This window comes from Juglans regia, chromosome 8 (genome assembly GCF_001411555.2).
Source record: "Juglans regia cultivar Chandler chromosome 8, Walnut 2.0, whole genome shotgun sequence".
In the NCBI taxonomy this organism is placed as follows: domain Eukaryota; kingdom Viridiplantae; phylum Streptophyta; class Magnoliopsida; order Fagales; family Juglandaceae; genus Juglans; species Juglans regia.
This window is the reverse complement of record NC_049908.1, coordinates 82,656-103,662: the sequence shown is the minus strand read 5'-3', so window position 1 is coordinate 103,662 and position 21,007 is coordinate 82,656. Positions and strand designations below refer to the sequence as shown.

At 40.1% G+C, this 21,007-nt stretch overlaps 1 protein-coding gene across 3 annotated transcripts in view; it reads right to left on the bottom strand.

Moving 5' to 3' along the window:
• The window catches only part of LOC109000952 (brefeldin A-inhibited guanine nucleotide-exchange protein 5), an 85,834-nt gene that overhangs the window by 21,262 nt on the left and 43,565 nt on the right, over nt 1-21,007 (bottom strand). For 2 of the 3 annotated variants that reach the window (XM_018978025.2, XM_018978024.2), the window contains exons 12-21: nt 9,801-9,923; nt 9,651-9,704; nt 9,451-9,539; nt 9,203-9,299; nt 8,992-9,087; nt 8,688-8,888; nt 8,308-8,418; nt 7,964-8,148; nt 4,909-5,535; nt 4,281-4,698 (exon numbers count right to left, since the gene is read on the bottom strand). In XM_018978025.2, the coding sequence (XP_018833570.2) occupies nt 4,281-4,698; nt 4,909-5,535; nt 7,964-8,148; nt 8,308-8,418; nt 8,688-8,888; nt 8,992-9,087; nt 9,203-9,299; nt 9,451-9,539; nt 9,651-9,704; nt 9,801-9,923 (2,001 nt within the window). Of the gene's footprint in view, nt 1-4,280; nt 4,699-4,908; nt 5,536-7,963; nt 8,149-8,307; nt 8,419-8,687; nt 8,889-8,991; nt 9,088-9,202; nt 9,300-9,450; nt 9,540-9,650; nt 9,705-9,800; nt 9,924-12,368; nt 12,525-21,007 lie in introns of those variants that run through there. The other variant, XM_035693171.1, reaches the window with a different exon arrangement.

Here is a 21,007-nt window from a genome sequence, read left to right as displayed (position 1 = left end):
AGGTTCGTAAAAAGCAAGTCACCTCGGATATTGAAAGGATGGCTTTAATGGAAGAGATCTCATGGAGACAACAAACGAGGGCTTTATGGCTAAAAGAAGGGGATAAATATACCAAGTTCTTCCGTCACATGGCTAATTCGCATAGAAGACACAATATCATTGAGTCCATATTGGTAGATGGGAGGATTACATCGAATCCGTCTGGGATCACATATCATATTACTAACTACTATGCACAACTACTTTCGGAACAATTTTCTTGGAGACCTTGTTTGGATGGCCTTGGTTTTAGTCGATCGATCAGCAAGAAGCAGGTTGGCTAGAGAGGCCTTTCGAGGAGGTGGAAATTTGCAATGTGGTAAGAAGTATGGCCGGTGACAAAACTCCGGGTCCTGATGGGTTCACTATGGCCTTTTTTAAGGCATGTTGGAAGATAGTTAAAGACGACATCATGAGTATCTTCCAAGAGTTTCATGAACGAGGTATTTTTGAAAAAATGCTTAATGTTATTTTCATTACTCTTATCCCAAATAAGCCTGGAGTGGTGGAGATTAAGGACTTTCATCCTATCAGCTTGGTGAGTGGAATGTACAAAATCCTTTCGAAGGTATTGGCTATCCATTTGAGTACGGTATTGGAGAAGAGCGTATCTAAACCCCAAAATGCATTCATCCGAGGTCAGAAAATCGTGGACTTGGTTCTCATTGCCAATGAATGCTTGGAGAGTCGCATCAAGTCGGGTGAACCCGGGTTATTATGCAAACTTGACATGGAGAAGACATGATCGTGTAAACTGGAATTTTTTGTTACACATGCTCAAGAGGTGTGAATTTGGAGTGAGATGGTGTTCTTGGATCAAATTTTACATCTCCACCATACGTTTCTCTATCTTGGTGAATGGTACCCCAATGGGTTTTTTTGGAAGTTCAAGGGTTTGAGGCAAGGTGATCCCCTATCTCCATTACTCTTTGTTTTCTGAAAGCTTTTCGTAAAATGATCGTAGGTCTTGTGGAAAGTGGATTTTTATCTGGATTTGTCGTAGGGGAGGCAAGATTCGGCACACTTGAGATGACTCACATCTTATTTGTAGATGATACTGTCTTTTATGGGGCTAGTCAAAATCCTAGTCAAGCCTTGCGAGCTCTTCTACTTTGCTTTGAAGCGTCTTCGGATTTGAAAGTGAATCTCGCAAAGTTAGAATTAGTTCTGGTGAGAAATGTTCCAAGTGTTTTGAGCTTGGCCAATATGCTGGGATGTAAAGTCTCCACCTTACCAATGAAGTATCTTGGTCTTCCATTGGGTGTATCCTGTAAATCGTTATCTATTTGGGATGGAGTGTTGGAAAAAATGGTGTAAACTGGCGAGTTGGATCTCTCCCGGCCTTTGAATGTTTATGCTACATCCACATCTCGAAGTCCATTCATCACAAATTAGAGAATGTATTTGTCCAAAGGTGGTAGAGTTACGTTAATAAAAAGTACTCTATCCAACCTCCCGACTTACTTCTTATCTTTATTTCTAAAACCATGCAAAGTGGCTCACCGGAAAGAGAAATTGCAAAGAGACTTCCTTTTTTTTTTTTTTGGGGAATAAATGAAGAATTCAAGTTTCATTTGGTAAATTGGATTACGGTTTGTACCCCTATATGAGAAGGTGGGTTGATAATTCGAAATTTGTTGGTTTTCAACTAGGTTTTATTGGGTAAATGGTTGTGGAGATACCACAAAGAGAGGGTTGCTTTATGGAGGGTAATTATAGAGTTGAAATATGGTGGACTGTGGGGAGGATGGTGCTCGAATGAGGTGAGCGGATCACATGGGGTGGGGCTTTGGAAACAAATAAGAAGAGGTTGGACCAATCTTAATCGATACACACGTTTTGCAGTTGGGGATGGTTCCAGAATTAAATTCTGGAATGACTTATGGTGTGGAGATCGAGTCCTCAAAGAAGTCTACCCAACACTATACGACATCGCCCGAAGAAAGGAGGCTTCCGTAGTAGAGCTCATGGATCTCTCTAATGAGTCTCCTCAGCGGAATATCACTTTCCTCAGAGCAGCCCAAGATTGAGAAATTGACACATTTACTGATTTCTTCAATCTTGTGTATACTTGTAGAGTGATTGGAGGAGCAGATAAGATTATGTGGTCACAATCCAAGAAGGGGAATTTTACTGTACAGTCATACTACAAGTCCCTCCTGACATATTCTATAAGAACATTCCCATGGAAAACATATGGAAGACTAAGGCACCCCTAAAAGCTTCTTTTTTTGTATGGACAACTTCACTAGGGAAGATTCTTACCTTAGATAATCTAAGAAAACACCGATTGATGGTATTAGGTTGGTGTTGTATGTGTAAGAAAAGTGGGAGGTCTATGGATCACCTATTGCATTGTGATGTAGCCATGAGCTTATGGAATGATATCTTTGCTAGAGTGGGACTTGTTTGGGTAATGCCAAGAAGGATTGTTGACTTTTTGGCTAGCTGGCAAGGCATTCGAGGTAATTCTCAAATTGTAGTGATGTGGAAGATGATACCGATTTGCCTATAGTGGTGCATATGGATGGAGAGGAATGGTTGAGGTTTTAAGGATAGTGAACGGACAATGGACGATATTAGAACTTTTTTTCTTCATACATTATTCCATTGGTCGATTGTAATAAACTTAGTGGCATGAACGTACATGATTTTCTTGTATCTTTAGACAATCATGCATAGGTGTGGTTCTTGTATATGTCCTATGTACTTGGCTTCGCCTATTTTTAGTAAATTCCTATTTATTGATAAAAAGAAAGAAAGAAAAAATCCCTAATCCCGCCCATTGAACGTTCCCCATTATCAAAACAGCGACCATTCCTCTCGTTCCAAGTACACCACATTAAACATAAAGGCACCATCTTCCAAACAACCGCAATTTGACGATTGCCCTTAATTCCTCTCCAACGTGACAATAAATCTATCACCCTCCTAGGCATTACCCATGCAATACCAAGCCTAGTAAAGATTTCATCCCATAAAGCCTTAACCACGTCACAATGAAGGAGAAGATGATCCGCTGATTCTCCATTTCTTTTACACATAAAACACCAATCCGTTGTAAAAAGAAGCATGTGACAAATTATCACTACATGGACCTAAATTAGAGATGTTAATCATGATTTCAGCGTCCTTGTTGAAAAATCTCAAATATGCAGACTTGGTTGGGCAGACTACTCAACTTTGTAGCCTTAGTTATTCAAAGGATTCCTAAAAAAAAAATCTCATCTCAAATGTAGAATTTTATAACAAAATATAGCATGAGACCTAATGCTGCATGGACTAAAAAGGGAAAACAATCTATACATCCCTATGGTTCAATACTTTTAGGTTTTGAGATCACTGTTTCAAAGAGTGAATTCGAGATCCTAATTTTTTTTAACTAAACTTTAAAATCCTTTTCAGTTTTTTTAACAAAAAAAAAAAAAAAATGAAATGACATTCATACCTTCCATTTAAAAAAAATAAACAAAAGTGAGGGAGGAGTAGCTATCCAGCCATTGCACAGTGGGCACAGTGGGCACAGAGGGGATCCCTGCTGCCCTTCTACTAGGGGATCTACCCCACCCCCTAGTTGCCAACCCCGCACTTTGGGCGCATTGGTGGCCCACCCCATGTGGGTGGTGTGGTGCCTGATTAAGACCGGAGGGGGAGGGCCACTAATGGGGATAACTTCAAAATCCTCACTTTTTGAAACTAGGGTCTTGAAATCCAAAAGTTCCAAACCACATTGGGTGCATGACATATTTTTCCGATTAAAATTGGTTACTTAAAAAAATTTAGAACTTTTTTGAAAAGAACGTTAGAAATAAACATGGGCACAAAAACCAGACCGTTAGCATTTTTCTTTTTCTTTTAGGGGTGGGGGCTCCAGCAATGAAGGTTTTGGGAGGGAGGGGGTTGATGATGATACAGTCCTAGCTTTCAACATTTCCTGTTCCATTCTCATATTCATTCTTGAAGGAATCTTTGATGATGGAAAGTAAGTTCTAATCTAAACTAGAAATCCCACAGCAAGAGTACTCTCTCAAATCTGCCTGCCCAATTAGTTCTTTAAGTTAACTGTTCCTTTCCATCTAGTGATGATACTAATAGGTAGGAAAAGTATTTGCCTTACCAAAAGCATTTAAAGCACAGGCAAATAGGTGAATCACGTTACTACCCACAATACTTGTCCATCGGAGAAATGACTATTGACCGTACCGAGCAAATTTAGTTGGTTTTTCAGAATGAAGAAATACCATGCGTATACGAGCCATGTTGTAGTAGCTGATCTCCACAAGTTTTTGCAAGCTGAAAACTCGAGCTGGACTTTGTTTTAGTTCTTCAGCTGATACACCACAGAGAGCAGTGAAGAACTCCACGACAGAATCACTGGGCAGTTTAACACTATTCACAAATACTTGTTCAGCAGGTTTTCCAGCCAATTCTCGTAGGGATTGAAGGAGGGAGTCTTTTGAGATCTGGTTTGATCCATGCATGACAGTAGCAGCAATACCAGGAGTTGATGTGATAAATTCAAGTCGGGAAACACATTCCAAAACTGCATTCCATGTGTCTTGAAGGGAGTCAGTCTCTGAGTCACAAAGTGCCAACAATGTTCGCAATGCTTCCACATTTTTACTGCGCATTTCCTTTGGGGCATGCAAGAAAGTAAATCTGAAATAAACATAAAAAGATAAAAGTATTGAGTTCAAGAATCTTGCACAGATTAAAAATTTTACTGTTTTTCCATCAAGTAAAAAGTTACTCATACTTTCCCAAAAGATTTTCCACAAGAAAATAAGAAACAGAATGAGATATTAACCATGATCCAAAAAACAAACAAAACAAATGTGAGAGAGAGAGAGAGAGAGAAGATTATGTTACCTGACCAGAGATGTTAAGAAAGCATAGCGCATGGTATCCATCCCAAGAACACGTGTGATATGTATTCCAGCTTTAAATCCCTCCATACAGAGAATCACCCTCGGCTTATTCTCTCCTTCCTCCATAGTAACGGAAAAAGTAGCAAGCAAAGGCCATCCTACAGCTTCAACCATGGGCCTTACAAGTTCAATCTGCTGTGAAGTGTGGAAAACTCCCCTCCTTGCTCCTTGACTCCGGAATATGGCTTGCGTTTGCTTAATAATAGCTTCACTCTCAGACTTTGCATCTGTCGATGACTTTCTTCTTGGGAGGGCCAGATTAAGAATACTGACAAGGCGGATTCTCTCTTCACCTTCTGGCCTCTGTCTGCTGCTTTTTTCAATACCGACTGAGTCATCTTTCATTTTAATCTCCTGTTTAACAATAGAATTATAGATCTCTTCTAGAAGTTCTGTAGGGGCACATTCTTCTGCATCATTCATGGCATTCATACGTATAAAATCCATCTTGGACATTTTAGGCCACACCATTGGATTATGAGCATCCGTATTCAGCATTATGACAGCATATGCAAGAACATATGCAGTATCTGCATTTTTGAAAAGACCGGGATTATCTGCACAATACCTGACAGACACAACATGTACAGACCTGATTCATTATTCAGCAATAAACTGTAAAAGACGGATGGCAAGAAAATAAACTCCGTTTTCCACAGCCAGAAAGATAGAGACCATGCGATCAAAGTTCTAATTTCAAAATGAGCTCACTAAGTTTCTCACTCCATTTAGAACTCGATCACTGTGTAGCACTGTTAAACTGGCGGCTAATTTATACTGGCACAAGCAGTAAGTATAAGCATTGAGATTAAAACTCTCCACTATGCAAATTGCCACAACCCAGCATACATGAAAATAAACTCTGATCTACAATACTAATCCTACAAAACAGACAATAACTGCAGCTTCTAGCTTGGATGAAAAGTCCAGAGATTATTAGATCTTACAACTTCTAGTACATGACACAAATTTTTTTTTGATAAGTAATTAGAGATTTTATTAAAGCAAGTAGATAGGCATAACCCAAGTACATAGGAAGTATACAAAAGGAAACACCTAAATACAAGCTATGAACTAGAGACTAGCAAAGTCTAAAAAAGAAGCATTTAAAATATCCCCATTCAGGACAAGAGTTTTTGCCCAAAAGCAAAGAGTTCGAAAGAAAAACTCTCTAAATTCTCCAACGAACGTTCTTTGTCATTAAAACATCATCCATTCCTTTCATTTTTTATTTTTATTTTTATTTTTTTTATGTCGGGGAACCCTTCGAACCCACCCCTACAGAGTAAACCCCAGCCCCGTGCACCGCACCCTCGAAAGTTTTCCTATGCGGAACTGGTTAAATTGCTGGCTTTTCACAGGGGGTGTGGCCCCAAAGGATTGTTTGCACTCATGAGGTGTTGAACCTTGGACCTTGAAGGGAGTGATACCCCAAGACTAAGGCCTTCACCACTTGGGCCAACCCCTTGGAATTAACATCCATTCCTTTCTAGCCATAAACACCAAATTAAACATAGAAGAATCATCTTCCAAATATCAGCAATATGATGGCTGCCCATATATGCTTTCCAACAAGCCAATAGATCCACCACTCTCTTGGGCATCACCCAAGCTACACCCGACCTGCTGAAAATCTCATCCCAAATAGTCTTTTCTACATCATAATGCAGAAACAAATGATCGACCAACTCCCCATCTTTCTTGCACAAGTAACACCAGTCCAAGAAAATTATACCTAGCTTCCTTAAATTATCCGTTGTTAGGATCTTCCCAAGAGATACCAACCAGCAGAAAAAAACAACTTTAGTCGGAACCTTGGATCTCCAAATACACTTCCAAGGGAATTGGTTGACACAATGGCATGTCAGCACTTTATAATAAGAACGAACAGAAAAAATTGAATTTCCAGCATGTTTCCACAGCATTCTATCATCTCCTCCCTGCACCATTTTTATGTCATACAATCTACTGAAAAAGACAGTAACAATCGGCACTTCCAAATCATGAACATCTCTAAGAGAATCTCACATTCCATTGGGGAATATTATTAGAAAATGATACAGAATCAGCTACAATGGTGTCTTTATCCCTTGCCATTCTAAATAGGGATGGAAAAGCATTCTTGAGTGCCAAATCCCCACACCAAAGATCAGGCCAAAAGCGAATCATATCTCCTCCTCCAACTTTAAACAAAACATGCTTAGCAAATTCCCCCCAGCCATTCTGTATGTACTTCCACAAGCCCACACCATACATACTTCTAACTTCATTAGAACACCAACTCCCCCAAGCCCTCCCATATTTAGTATCAATAATATTTTTCCATAACGCATCCCTCTCTAATTGATATCTCCAAAGCCACTTACCAAGAAGGGCTTTATTAAAAAGCCTCAAATTACGGATCCCCAAACCCCCACAAGTAATTGATGAACAGACTTTATCCCAACTTACAATATGGAGCTTTCTGTCATCCCCAAGACCACCCCATAAAAAATTACGGAAGATTCTTTCAATTCTACTAGCCACCCCAACGGGCAAAGGAAAAAGGGAAAGAAAATACGTTGGAAGATTGAACAACATACTTTTAATCAAAGTAATTCTTCCCCCTTTGGATAAATAGATCATTTTCCACCCAGCCAACCTTTTTTTCTCTCCATCCCTATTGTGTCGATGCTCCAAGAGGCCAAAATTTCAAAGGTGACAATTTAATGCTTTCACATGCATGGCAAGTCACCACTTTCCAAATTACCTTTTCTTATTCATTTCTACTTAGATTTTTGCTCTTTCATTTTAAAAATCAAAGTAATTGAGGAAGGCCATAAAATAGTATACAATATTATTTCGTTTCTCGATGTTGAAGACAGGAAATAGGAACGGGGAACTAACAAATAAATGATGATATCTGTAACACTAGCACACACGCATTTTCACCTTTATGGACACACGTGCGCGCGCACACACACACACACACAACAACATAACACACCCCCAAATACCTTTCTGCAAATTTTTCCATAATGCGATCTATCTTTTGAGCTTCCCCTGGAAGACGGAATCCTTTAAGAAATTCACGGATTGCATTATCAAACTTCATTCCAGAAAACTTCATGGAATCTACATAAGCATGCATCACAGCAAGAGGAAACTCTTCATGGTGACCCAAATAATCACCAATCATCGCCTGAAATAACAAAAAAGGGTCACTGTTGAAACAAAAGGACTTAGCTTGATAAGAAAATAAAATGCAAACAACTGTGTGCCAGTGATTATAGATTGACATTCATGCTTAGTTCTTGCTCCAGCATGAAATTTCCTTCTGGATTATATTTAAAAAATCCACCTTGTCCAAGCTGTGAGTGCTTCTCAGAAATTGGGCAATCGAAGCAGGTGTATTCTCCAACAACTTATTTGATATCAGATACTCTATGCCCTTTCCTGGTTGCCTGTTAAACTGAAAGATGATAAAAACCATTAAGTCATTCCCAGACTACAGCCAGAGAAATTAAGAATAGGTTGAAAAAAATTCCAAAAATTAAACTTGCTCTTCCTTTCAGGTAAGTTTCACTACCCTGTAAGTTCCAAACATCAGCCTAAACCTTCATCCTGTTCTTACATGGGCAGAATATGCCTTTTGAGATAAAGCTCATAGGGTAAAGTTTTGAATTGTACAAATATTTCCACCTAACATGCCAAGTTATCATCCAAAATATGATCAATTACCACAGAGATGGCAGCTTCCATTGTAGATTTGTGAGCTTTTGCCTTCTCAAAGTTACTGGTGATAACTTCCTTGCTTTTAATCTCAAGAGATTCTTTAACAGAAATCTTTTCTTCCGGAGACTGAGTGTCTTTAATCTGCTTTTCTGATTCTCTATACAGCTTCTCCCATTCAACCAGTGATTTAAGTACATTCACAAGGCACTGGAAAGGTCAATTAGAGAAGGGGTCAGTCAATAACCTCTGCTAAAAAATATAGTATGATTAGATTGCTGATTTCTAGAAAACCGGATATAAATTAACCTACCTGAAGCGACGATCCTTTTACAGATGTCTGTGACATGGCAACTGAATTTGGATCAGCATTTTGAGTTCCTTGAGCTATTTTAGATAGCGTAGTAACCTATATGATATGTCAGAAGACAACACATATCCGTTAAGTCTGTAACAAAGCATCTTAGATAAAACCCAAAATGCATTAATAAACATCACTATGGGAATCATATGCAAGATCATACCATGCGTTCAAATAAGTTTGGTGCCTCAAGATCACAATCATAGTTCACAAATATGTCAACGAGCATTTGAGGATCCTTGCATATTTTCTCAAGCATCCTGCAGAATTCACTCTTGAACAAAAGACTTGAAAGGAAAAGAACCAAATAACATAATGACAAGCCAACAAAAGCGGAAAGCAAACTAATGTGGCTACATACTTATCTGTATAGTAACTGTGATATCCAATAAATCGGAAAGAACATTTTACCTAAGCACACTTAGTTTTTGGTTAACCAGAGATTCCAAGCCGTCCAATGTTCTTATAACTATTAGGGGAAACAAGACGCCAATTTCACCCTGACAGTAAAATTTGGTACAGATTAAAAAAAAAGGAATATCGAAGCAAATACTCTCACCAACAAAAGAAGTTGCTGAAATAATCTAGCAAGATAATATTGAATTGCATACTTTAAGACTTTCCCTGAATCTCAACAAAAGCACTGAGAAAATTCCAGTTGCATACTGCCAAGAAAGAAATGTATGATCAGCAACAAAATTATTATTTTGATTCTGGTAAGATCAGAAAATGGAAAGAAGAAACATTAGATGCACTCAGACCTGAAATATCACAGGGGATTGTGAAACAGAAGCATGCAACAAAGCATATGAAAGATATGCTTTCACTGAGTCAATAAAATGGAAGTTCTTTGTGAAAGAATAGCTAACTCCTTCCAACAAGCCCTGAAATACCATATTGAGAGTTTAATACACAAACTATAATTGCCTTGAGTTAACAGAGGTCCTTAAGAAGGTTGAATACGTATCAGCTTGATGATTTACTTAGGCGGTATTCTCCTTTTATAAACATGCTTTTTCTTTTTATATGTTTATATAAGTAACTAATTCATGGTCAAAGTGCAGAGGGATGCAACCCAAGTACACAGGAAACATACAATAGGAAGCATCCAACTAGGGAAGAAGAAAAAGAATACAATTCCATAAAATCTAGGAAACCAGAGTAAAAAAATAAAATAGTGCATACTTATATATATATATATATATATATATATATATAAAGCAACTGTGCACAGCCATGCAAACAGAAGGGAAATTGAACATAATGGCTCTTTTTCCTGCAATGACTAATTACCTTGCAGTGAAGTGAAAGATGATCGATGCTTTCTCTGCTCTGCTTACACATATAACACCAGTCTACTACTACATGTTTCTTTCTCAAGTTTTTTTTTTTTTTTTTTATAGGTAATCAAGGAGTTTTATTCATAAGAAAAAAAAGGCATAGACCAAGTACACACGAAGTATACATGAGAAGTACCTAACTAGGGTTTACAATAGAAAGTAGAAAATCATGGACATTTAGTCCATTAAAATCAATGACCCCCCGCCCATAAGAACAAAGCTTTAAAAAAGAGAACTTAGCCCATCTATTGTCCTCTCGCGATCCTCAAAGCTTCTATCATTTTTCTCCCGTCAAATACACCAACACATACATATAGGAGCCATTCTCCAGATTGCTGCCACTTGTGGATTAGCTTGGAGAACTCTCCAGCTTGCTAGGAAATCCACCAGTCTAAAAGGCATGACCCATGATAATCCAATTCCAGCAAAAAAATAATCCCACATGGTCCTAGCCACCTCACAATGTAGAAACAAGTGATCTACTGACTCACCATTCTTCCTACACATGCAACACCAGTCCAACACCATTATCTAACATTTCCTCAAATTATCTGTACTAAGAATCTTGCCCAAGAAAGCTGTAAAAAAAAAAACTACTTTTGTAAGAGCTTTCGTCTTCCATATATTCTTCCATGGAAAGTGGTCATACTCGGGCTCATTAGAACTTGGTAGAACGATTTGACTGTGAAACTACCTTTCTTGGAGGCGCTCCAGTTCATCTTGTCTATGGTACCCTCAGTCACTTTGATAGAATACAGATAAATAAAGAACTTGGTGATAGCCTCCAACTCCCAATCTTGTGCTACCCGAATGAAATCTACATTCCATTGAGGGGAGCCACGAGAGAAAACCAAGAGATCAGCTACCGCTGCATCCTTCGCTCCTACAAGCTCAAAAATGGTAGGGAATGTGTCTTTGAGGCTTTGTTAACCACACCATTTGTAATACCAAAATTTGACACGAGAACCATCAACCACCACAATACGTGCATGTCTTAGGAAGGTCTCCTAGCCTTTTTTAATGTTTTTCCACAAACCCACCCCATATGAACTTCATACCTCATTCTAGCACCATCCCCCAAGCCTCCCCAAACTTTGATCATAAGCTTTCTCCATGTCTAATTTACAAAGTAACCAGATTCTCTAGATTTGAGTCGCCCATCCAAAAATTCATTTGCAATTAAAACTAAATCTTTTTTTTTTTTTTTTAATCAGTAAAAGATAGAAATTATATGTATGAGTGAAATAAGTATAACCCTTATACACAGGAAGTATACATAAGAACTCCTAAATACATTCTAAGAGCGGTAAATTAAAGACAAGAAATCTTGAACATTATCCCTATGTAATACAATAGTGGAAAACCAACACATTAGAGTATGGAGAAAAAAAATCTTCAATGCGGATATTGTGCGTTCCTTATCTTCAAATCAACGTGCATTCCTTTCCATCCAAATATACCACATAATACACAACATGATCATCTTCCACACTGATGTCACTTGATGCCTTGCATCTTTGGCCAACAACCTAACAAATCCATCACCCTCATAGGCATAACCCAAGCAACATAAACCCTAAGAAAAATCTCATCCCACAACACCCTTGTTGCCTCACAGTGTAGTAATAGATGGTCCACAGACTCTCCATTCTTCTTGCACATGTAACACCACTCCAACACCACACATCCTCTCTTTCTCAAGTTGTCCGTGGTCAATATTTTCTCAAGAGTAGCACTCCAAACAAAAAAAGCTACTTTAGAAAGCATTCGAGATTTCCAAATGTTCTTCCAAGGAAACGAAGTAATATCAAATTTTGTTGTCAACATGCTATAATACGCCTTAACTGTACACATCTTGTTATTATTAGACCGCCACTTTAAGCTATCTCGCTGTGTCATAGTAGTTTTCGTGGAATATAGTAAGCTGAAAAATTCTGAAATAATAGGTAATTCCCAATCATGGAAATCCATAATAAAAAGAATATTCACCTGATACGCACCATGAGAGAATAAACGCACATCCGCCACTGATGCCTCCCTATCAGCTGCAATACGGTATAAGGCCGGAAAAGCCCTTTCCAATGCGTGATCTCCACACCACATATCCTGCCAAAATCTGATACGGATGCCCTCACCAACTACAAAACGGGTTTGATTTGCAAAATATGGCCACCCCTTCCTTATATACTTCCATAAGCCCACACCATACCCCCTTCTCACTTCCTTAGTGCACCAGCCACCCCAAGCGACACCATATCTAGCATCAATAATATCCTTCCACAATGCTCTCCCCTCCAAATAATATCTCCAGAGCCATTTTTCCAATAAAGTTTTATTAAAAGTTCTCAAGTTATACACTCCCAACTCCCCATTCACAATTGAGGCACATACAGTCTTCCATCTTACTAGATGAAATTTCTTTTTCTCCCCTATGCCTCCCCATAAGAATGTCCTGAAGAGTTTCTCCACTCTATTCGCCACCCTTATAGGCATAGGAAACAATGATAAAAAAATAGGTGGGGAGGTTAGTGAGAGTACTCTTGATAAGAGTGAGGCGGCCCCCTTTTGATAAATACACTCGTCTCCAGCTAGCCAACCTTCTCTCTATCTTCTTCACTACCCCATCTCATATAACTCTATTCTTGAATGTTGCTCCCAACGGAAGGCCCAGGTATTTCATTGGGAGAGAGGACACCTTATAATCCAACAGGCTTGTCAAGCTTCGGATATTAGAGACCGCACCTACAGGAACCATCTCAGACTTGCCCAAATTCACCTTTAACCCCGACACTACTTCAAAGCAAAGTAACAATGCTCGTAAAGTTTTAATCTGGCTCCTATCCGCTTCACAAAAAACTAACGTATCATCTGCAAAAAGAAGGTGTGAAATGATAGTAGGGCCACAAGAACCATTGCCCACCTGGAAACCCGATAATAAACCTCCCCCAACAATAGCCTGCACTATCCTACTTAAAGCCTCCATAACTATCACAAACAGAAGAGGAGATAAAGGATCTTCCGGTCGCAATCCTCGCGAACTATCAAAATAACCAGTAGGTGTGCCGTTAACCAAAACCGAGAACCGAGCTGTTGAAATACAGTGGCGTATCCATGCAATCCACCTACCCTAAAACCACATCTCCCAAGCAGGTATAAGAGAAAATCCCAATTCACATGATCATGTCTTCTCCATGTCAAGCTTGCACAGAACACCTGAACCTCCCTCCTGTAATCTGTAGTCCAAGCACTCATTTGCAATAAGTACTGAATCAAGAATTTGTCTTCCTCGAATGAATGCGTTCTGAGACTTGGAAATAATACGTTCCAACATCGGGCTAAGCCGGTTAGCCAGAACCTTCGAGATAATCTTATAAATGTTACTAACCAGACTTATAGGCCGAAAGTCCTCAATCACCAAAGCCCCGTGTTTCTTGGAAATGAGAGCAATAAAAGTCGCATTAAGGGATTTTTCAAACTTTTGGAAAGAGTGAAATTCCTTGAAAGCTTGCATAATATCACATTTCACAATGTCCAAACAAGTTTGAAAAAAAGCCATTTAAAAACCATCCGGCCTCGGCGCTTTGTCCTTCGCCAGGCCAGATATGACCTTACAAATCTATTTTTCAACTAAAGGTCTCTCCAACACACTGACACTCTGCGCATCAATTACCTAAAAATGCAAAGCATCAAGCTTCGGCCTCCAAGAATCTGATTATGTAAGAAGAGTCTCATAGTACTGTACTATATGGTTTTCTATCTCGGGATGAGAAGATAACACCTGAGAACCTGATTGGAGTGACTCAATGACATTGTTACACCAATGTGAATTAGCCACTTTGTGAAAAAACTTCGTACACCTACCACCTTCTTTCAACCAAAGGACCCTGAATTTTTGACGCCATGAAGTCTCATTTGACAACAAAACCCTCTCCAAGTTTGCCATAACCATGCCCTTCCTCAATAACACCTCCTCCAAATTATCTCTCAAGAATTCTTTATCCTCTATGTCTTGCAATTCCTTCAACAATGTAATCTTCTGATTATCAATGTGACCAAAAACCTCCAAATTCCACTTCTTCAAGTCTTGTTTCAGTGCCTTCAACTTGCCTGCCAGAATGCAACTTGGAGTACCAATAATCTGATATGAAGACCACCACCCACGTACCATCTCTACAAACTCATCTGCTGCAAGCCACATGTTTTCAAACTTGAAATACCGACGCCCTCTCTGAATACCCCCACAATCCAAAAGGATAGAAAAGTGATATAAACTAACTTGAGCTAGTAGTTTCTGACTTACTTCCGGATATTTATCTTCCCATGAAGGAAATACAAGGAATCTATCCAATCTCGACCAAACCTGCCCATTTGACCATGTGTACTCACCCCCTACCAGAGGGATATCCATGAGGTCCAGATCAAAGATGAACTCACTGAATTCATCCATAGCTATGGTATGTCAACAATACCCTGATCGCTCACTAGGGAAGCGAATAGTGTTAAAATCACCCCCATGCACCTCGGCACATCCCATAATGAATAAATACCTGCCAATTCCTCCCACAAACTTCTATTGTCCCTATCCACATTAGGACCATAGGAGCCTGCAAATGCCCATTCCCATCCATGCACCACATTTTTAAAAAGAGTCGCAACCGAGAACTCTCCAATACACTCCTCAATCAACTTAACTACTCTTTTATCCCACATAATTAGCACTCCACCTGAGGCTCCCAAAGAGGCTAAATAAGTCCAACTCACATACAAGCACCCCCATAAACTTCTCACAATTTTCCTATCAATGCATCGCAACTTTATTTCTTGAAAACACACCACATTACACTTTCACATCCACAATAATGATTTAATATGAAGGCGTTTATTGCGATCATTGAGCCCCCGAACATTCCAAGATAAAATCTTAGATTTCATAACAAAACTATATTGCCCCTCCCTCTCGATCTATCCCTTCCGCTACTCCCTTCTTTCACATCATAATTAATGGAGCAAGTTAACTTTTTAAGTTCTCTATCCCGCTTTGAGCCCGACTTCGAATGGCTATCCTCAAGTGCTATGAGGAGAGCCTTAAATTGTTCTTCATAGCCTTCAAACGAAATCCCAATATTAGCTTGAATCTCTTCTACTTTCTTGAAAACCCACTTTGATGAACTACTCCCATATTTGGGGGGGAGTGTACATAAAGGAGTTAGAATGGCCCCCTCCTCACCAGTGCTGGCAGGAGTAAAAAAATCCAATTCTGAGCCACACACTGATTCTGGTTCCCCCCTAACTGGAACCGAAAATTTTAATTCTTCAAACCCTCCCCTCGACTTATTCTCCTCAAAGGAGACCATCTCCATTGATTGAGAGTCACTCGAAAACCTCAGTATCGAGGGATCATGCTCCGACAACACTGACTGCACATGATTCACCACTGGGCCTCCATCCACTACACATGGCGTAAATTGGGCCTTCTCCAAGCACAGCCCACGAATCGGAGACAGGTAATCACACAAAAGCCCCTCTTCTGCCGGTGAGACTACACACGCAGCATCTAGGCCTTCAAACGCCACACACGATTGAGTTTGTGCACTCCCCATCAACAACCCCCTTGATGACGACGAAAAAACGACCCTCAAGGTTTCTGGCTTCATTTCACCGTCCTCCAACTCCTCCCGCAGAAATATCGGCTCACCAGAGTGCTCACCCGAGGCCGTCGGCAGTTTCTATACCGGTGGAGCAATCGGCAGGGGGCAAATCGACGCCATCGGAGGACGAGGAAGACAACTCGGCCCCTGGGCTGAAATCTTGGGTTACGACTGTTTTGCCCTCCAGCCTCTCTTTGGGCCTACAACCTGGCCCAAAGCAGGGCCCATCTCTAAGCATGTCGAGACAGATTGCTCCACCTGGCCTCTTCCTACGTCCATAACCCTCTGGCCCAAACCATGGCCCAAATCCCTCCCTTCAGTAAAGCCTGCATCACAGCCCATGCCCAAACTCAGCATCTCCTTACCCTTAACGCTGTGTTTCAGCCAGTCCATTTCATCTAATAACGTCCCCACTTTTTTCTCCATGTCACCTAGCACTCTTAAGATATTTTCCTCCTTTGACCCCAACAGTACATAACCATCTCCACCTCGTTGTTGCATGATCTCTGTACTGTTCAAACCTGGCACACAGCACTCACGGCACGCTGTACCTGCTGTGCTTGGAGCAACTCATTGTACGACAGTGCACTAGCTGCCCTCCACGATGGAGCACCACCGTCAATCTTCGAAACACCACCACCTTTAGCTACTCTATTTCTCACACTCGAAACAGAGGGAGGGGGACTAAGCTCCTTCAATGTAAGTCCAAAATTCCTCCACCCCTCCCCCTTCCTTCCTTCCGGCACCACTAGCAGCCCTCTCATCTTTTCATGACCAAACTCTGAGATGAAGATAAAACTGCCATTGTTATTGCATTCTCTCCTCACCATTAACACATTATTTCCTTTTCTATGAGTTCTTAGGAACTCTGAAGAACCTAATGACTCTGCACATTCCTTTACCATTAAACCCAACCACCCCAGAGCTTCATGATCCAAAGAAATGTATTTCACCCCACGGCGACCACTTGTTGTGATTCTCCACCACCTTTCATTCTCCTTTTTGAACTCAAATACTTTATGTTCAATAACTACCTCTCTGCACAGCCCCATGAAAACCAACACAGTAACTCAAACTGGACTAATGCACAAATCTCCACAAAGAGATGTAGTCATTGACACACCACAACCAACCAGTAATAAAAACAAAGAAAGAAGAAATGTACGAAGAGAAAATTTTTAGGAGAGAGAAAGAGGTTTTTGAAATGCAAATAAAATTTTTAAAACTGAATCTAGAAGGTCTACCTTTGACAAATGCATTTTTTGAGGCTTCAAAATTAACTTCTCCATCACCGTATTCAATCTATTCGCTAAAACTTTTGAAAGTATCTTGTACTAGGGGTGGGCAGCTGGGGCGCGGGGGGGGGGATGACCCCGCCCCTTGGCACTGAGGAGGGGTGCCCCGCACGGTGCAGGGCGAGGTGCGGGTAAGGGTCCACGCCGCCCTGCACCATGCGGGTATCACCCCTATGTTGTACACTCTATTCACCAGGCTAATGGGCGATAGTCTCTAACATGCATGGACCCCATCTTTTTAGAATGAGGGCTAAAAAAATAGCGTTTAGACTTTTTTCAAACCTTTCATTAGCATGAAACTCTTTAAAACACCCTCATAAGGTCACCCTTGATGACTTCCCAACAAACTTGGAAGAATCCCATGGTAAAACTGTCAGGGCTTGGAGACTTATTGCCAGCCATGCCACGGATTACTTTGCACACTTCATCTTCTTTGAAGGGCCTCTTGAGCCACCTTGAACCTTGTTGGTCTAATAATGCAAATGTTAATCCATCAATTTTCGGTCTCCATGCATACTGTTCAGAGAGGAGGTGCTTGTAGTAATGTATGATGTGGTTCTTGATGGCTAATTGGTCCGAGGAAACTCCTCTATCTACCATTGACATCTCAATAGCATTGTTCCTCCTATGTGAATTAGCCACCTGATGGAAGAACTTCGTGCACTTATCTCCCTCCTTAAGCCATAGTGTCATTCATTTTTGCTTCCAAGAGATCTCCTCCATCAATGTCGCTCTTTCGAGTTCCCTGACTACATGACTCTTGTGAATTCTCTTGGATTAAGGCCTTGTTTGGATTCGAAGGTTACTTCATCCAATTTCAAACTGAGTTCGTACGGGAAAAGTGGTCTGTCAAACCACACCTCACAAGAGATTCTCTCATATAAGACAAATATGGAGTTTTGACCGTTGCTTTTTGCTTTTTACTGTTTCCATTACACGGGTGTTAATTTGCAAGGCCCTCTCACCCACCCCTTCACCCATGCCCTTCACAAACCCATCAACTCCACGCAGAGCTCGAAGGCCCTCACCCACCTCTTCACGCACCATTCATCTCCAGGCGAAGCTCCTCACTCTGGGCAGACCCATCTCCTGCCATCATCGACGCCATACCTCACCATTTCAGACCACTTCACGGCATGGGCGAGGGGGCATCTCATCTGCGATCTCCCAAACGCACCAGTTCGAAGGCAACCCGAGGTGGAAGCATCTTAAGACCGACGGTCTGAGGCAACCCAGGGAGCTCAGTCGCGTGAGAGATACCATCCCCACCAATCGATTTGGGTTTCATCTATTACAAGGTAACCGTACACAATCACGTCCCCCTTCCATGACAGAGATTCCCCTGCCCCCTGACCCAAAGGCTGTGTTAAATCAGTTCTAGGGTTTTGATTTTAGATTCGCCTTGTACAGTGTAGATTTAGGGAATATTGTCAGAGCCCCTTACATGAGAAATTCATAAATCCCCTTCACAAATGAAACCCACAACGCACAAAATCTGCAAACACCCGACCTCAAGAAGTCGATTCCACCATAACCACCTACGGGGTATTTCTTTCACCATCACGGCTCCAAGAACACGATCCTTCCAAGTATGTGAATCTCATCTCAAATCATTTTAAGCTGTTAGAAATGCATGGGCATGTTAAATCAGTTGGCATTACTCTAGTGTGGAGATGAATTTCTCCTTAAATTTATTATTGTTGTGGTTATTGACCGAGATAAATGTATATCCATATTATCATTGATGTGCTCATGACCACGACAGTTAAATTAAAATGTTATTATAATTTTCAGTGATGTATGGTAAGGTGTTTAGAAAATTTTTATGTTGTTTACCCATTTCATTTCTTTAGATGTTATTTTGTTAATTTGCATGATTGGTCGATGCATACGTGAATGTGGATATCAATGCATAATCATGGCTGCATATGTTTATGGTTGCCATGGTTGTGGTTTTATTTTTGGGTTTGCATGGGCTGAATGTGGTAGTTTGGTTGGGGCCCCATTCATACGACTTATCATTATCTTTAAGTAGGGCTTCCTCAACTTATGCTTTTGTGAATTGTTTACAAATTTGCCGTGCATTGTGTGGGGAGATTCATGCATAATGTGGGGAGCTTTTTCCATTTGCATGTTTTTTAGTTGAATGGAGTTTGCAAAGGGGCCTCATTTCATAGGTTAGTTGTAAAAGTGATTATTGTTTTGTTTTTTGGGGTTTTGGTTTTGGTATGCATGTGGTTGAATGTGGGAATGGGGTGTTTTAATTTTTCTTTCTTCTTCCTGCTACTGCCGTGCATAATATGGTTCATTGAGTGCATTTGCATACTTGAATGGCATAGTTTGCTTGGGTCCTCATTTCAGCTTGTTAGTTGTTGTCTTGATTCTTGTTCTGGTTTTGGGGTTTTGGTTTTGCTATGCATGTGGTTGAATGTGGGAATGGGGTGTTAATTTTTCAAGTTTAAAATCTAATCTCTGCCGTGCATAATGTGGGGAGTTTTTTGCTGCCCCATGTATTTTAGTTGAATGGAGTAGTTTCCTTGGGGCCTCATTTCATAGGTTTGTTGTGAAAGTGACTATAATTGATTTGTTGGGAGTTTTGGTTTTGGTATGCATGTGGTTGAATGTGGGAATGGGGTGTTAGTTTTTTGTTTTGTAACTAACTACAGCCGTGCACCATATTGAGGACATTTTTGCAATTGCTTGTATTTTATAGTTGAAACATTAGTTTGTTTGGGGCCTCATTTCATAGGTTAGTTGTAGAAGTGAATATTGATCTGTTTTTGGGGTTTTGGTTTTGGTATGCATGTGGTTGACAGTGGGAATGGGGTTTTATTTTTTCTTTGTCAAATATGCTACTCGATGCATGGGGTTTGGACAGATTTTTGCATTTGCATGGATTTTAGTTCTAGATTATTGTTGGCTGTAATGTGGGGAGATTTTTGCATTTGCATGTATTTTATGGTTGAAACATTAGTTTGCTTGGGGCCTCATTTCATAGGTTAGTTGTAAAAGTGATTATTGTTTTGTTTTTTGGATTTTTGGTTTTGGTATGCATGTGGTTTTTGGTTTTGGTATGCATGTGGTTTAATTTTTCTTTCTTCTTCCTGCTACTGCCGTGCATAATATGGTTCATTTAGTGCATTTGCATACTTGAATGGCATAGTTTGCTTGGGTCCTCATTTCAGCTTGTTAGTTGTTGTCTTGATTCTTGTTCTGGTTTTGGGGTTTTGGTTTTGCTATGCATGTGGTTGAATGTGGGAATGGGGTTTTAATTTTTCTTTCTCAAATCTGCGCATGACGTGTATTCATGTGGTTTTGATTTTTGCATTTGGATGTATTTTACTTTCATGGAGTAGTTTGAGGTAATGTGGGGAGATTTTTGCATTTGCATGTATTTTATAGTTGAAACATTAGTTTGCTTGGGGCCTCATTTTATTTTATGATATGTAATAAATTCTGTGTTTCCTCTCTTCTAGTATTGTTGTTGGAAGGAAAAACCAGGAAATATACAAAATAATCAGTTTCTAACATATATATATTTTAATTTTAACACACTATAGCACTTTATAGTTGAATGATCCCCTTATGGCTTATGGATAACAAAAAGGTTTGAAAAGCTCTATTATCCATTCCGTAAATTATTGCCACATACACATTAGTCATTGTGTGAAAGGTGGTGGGTACT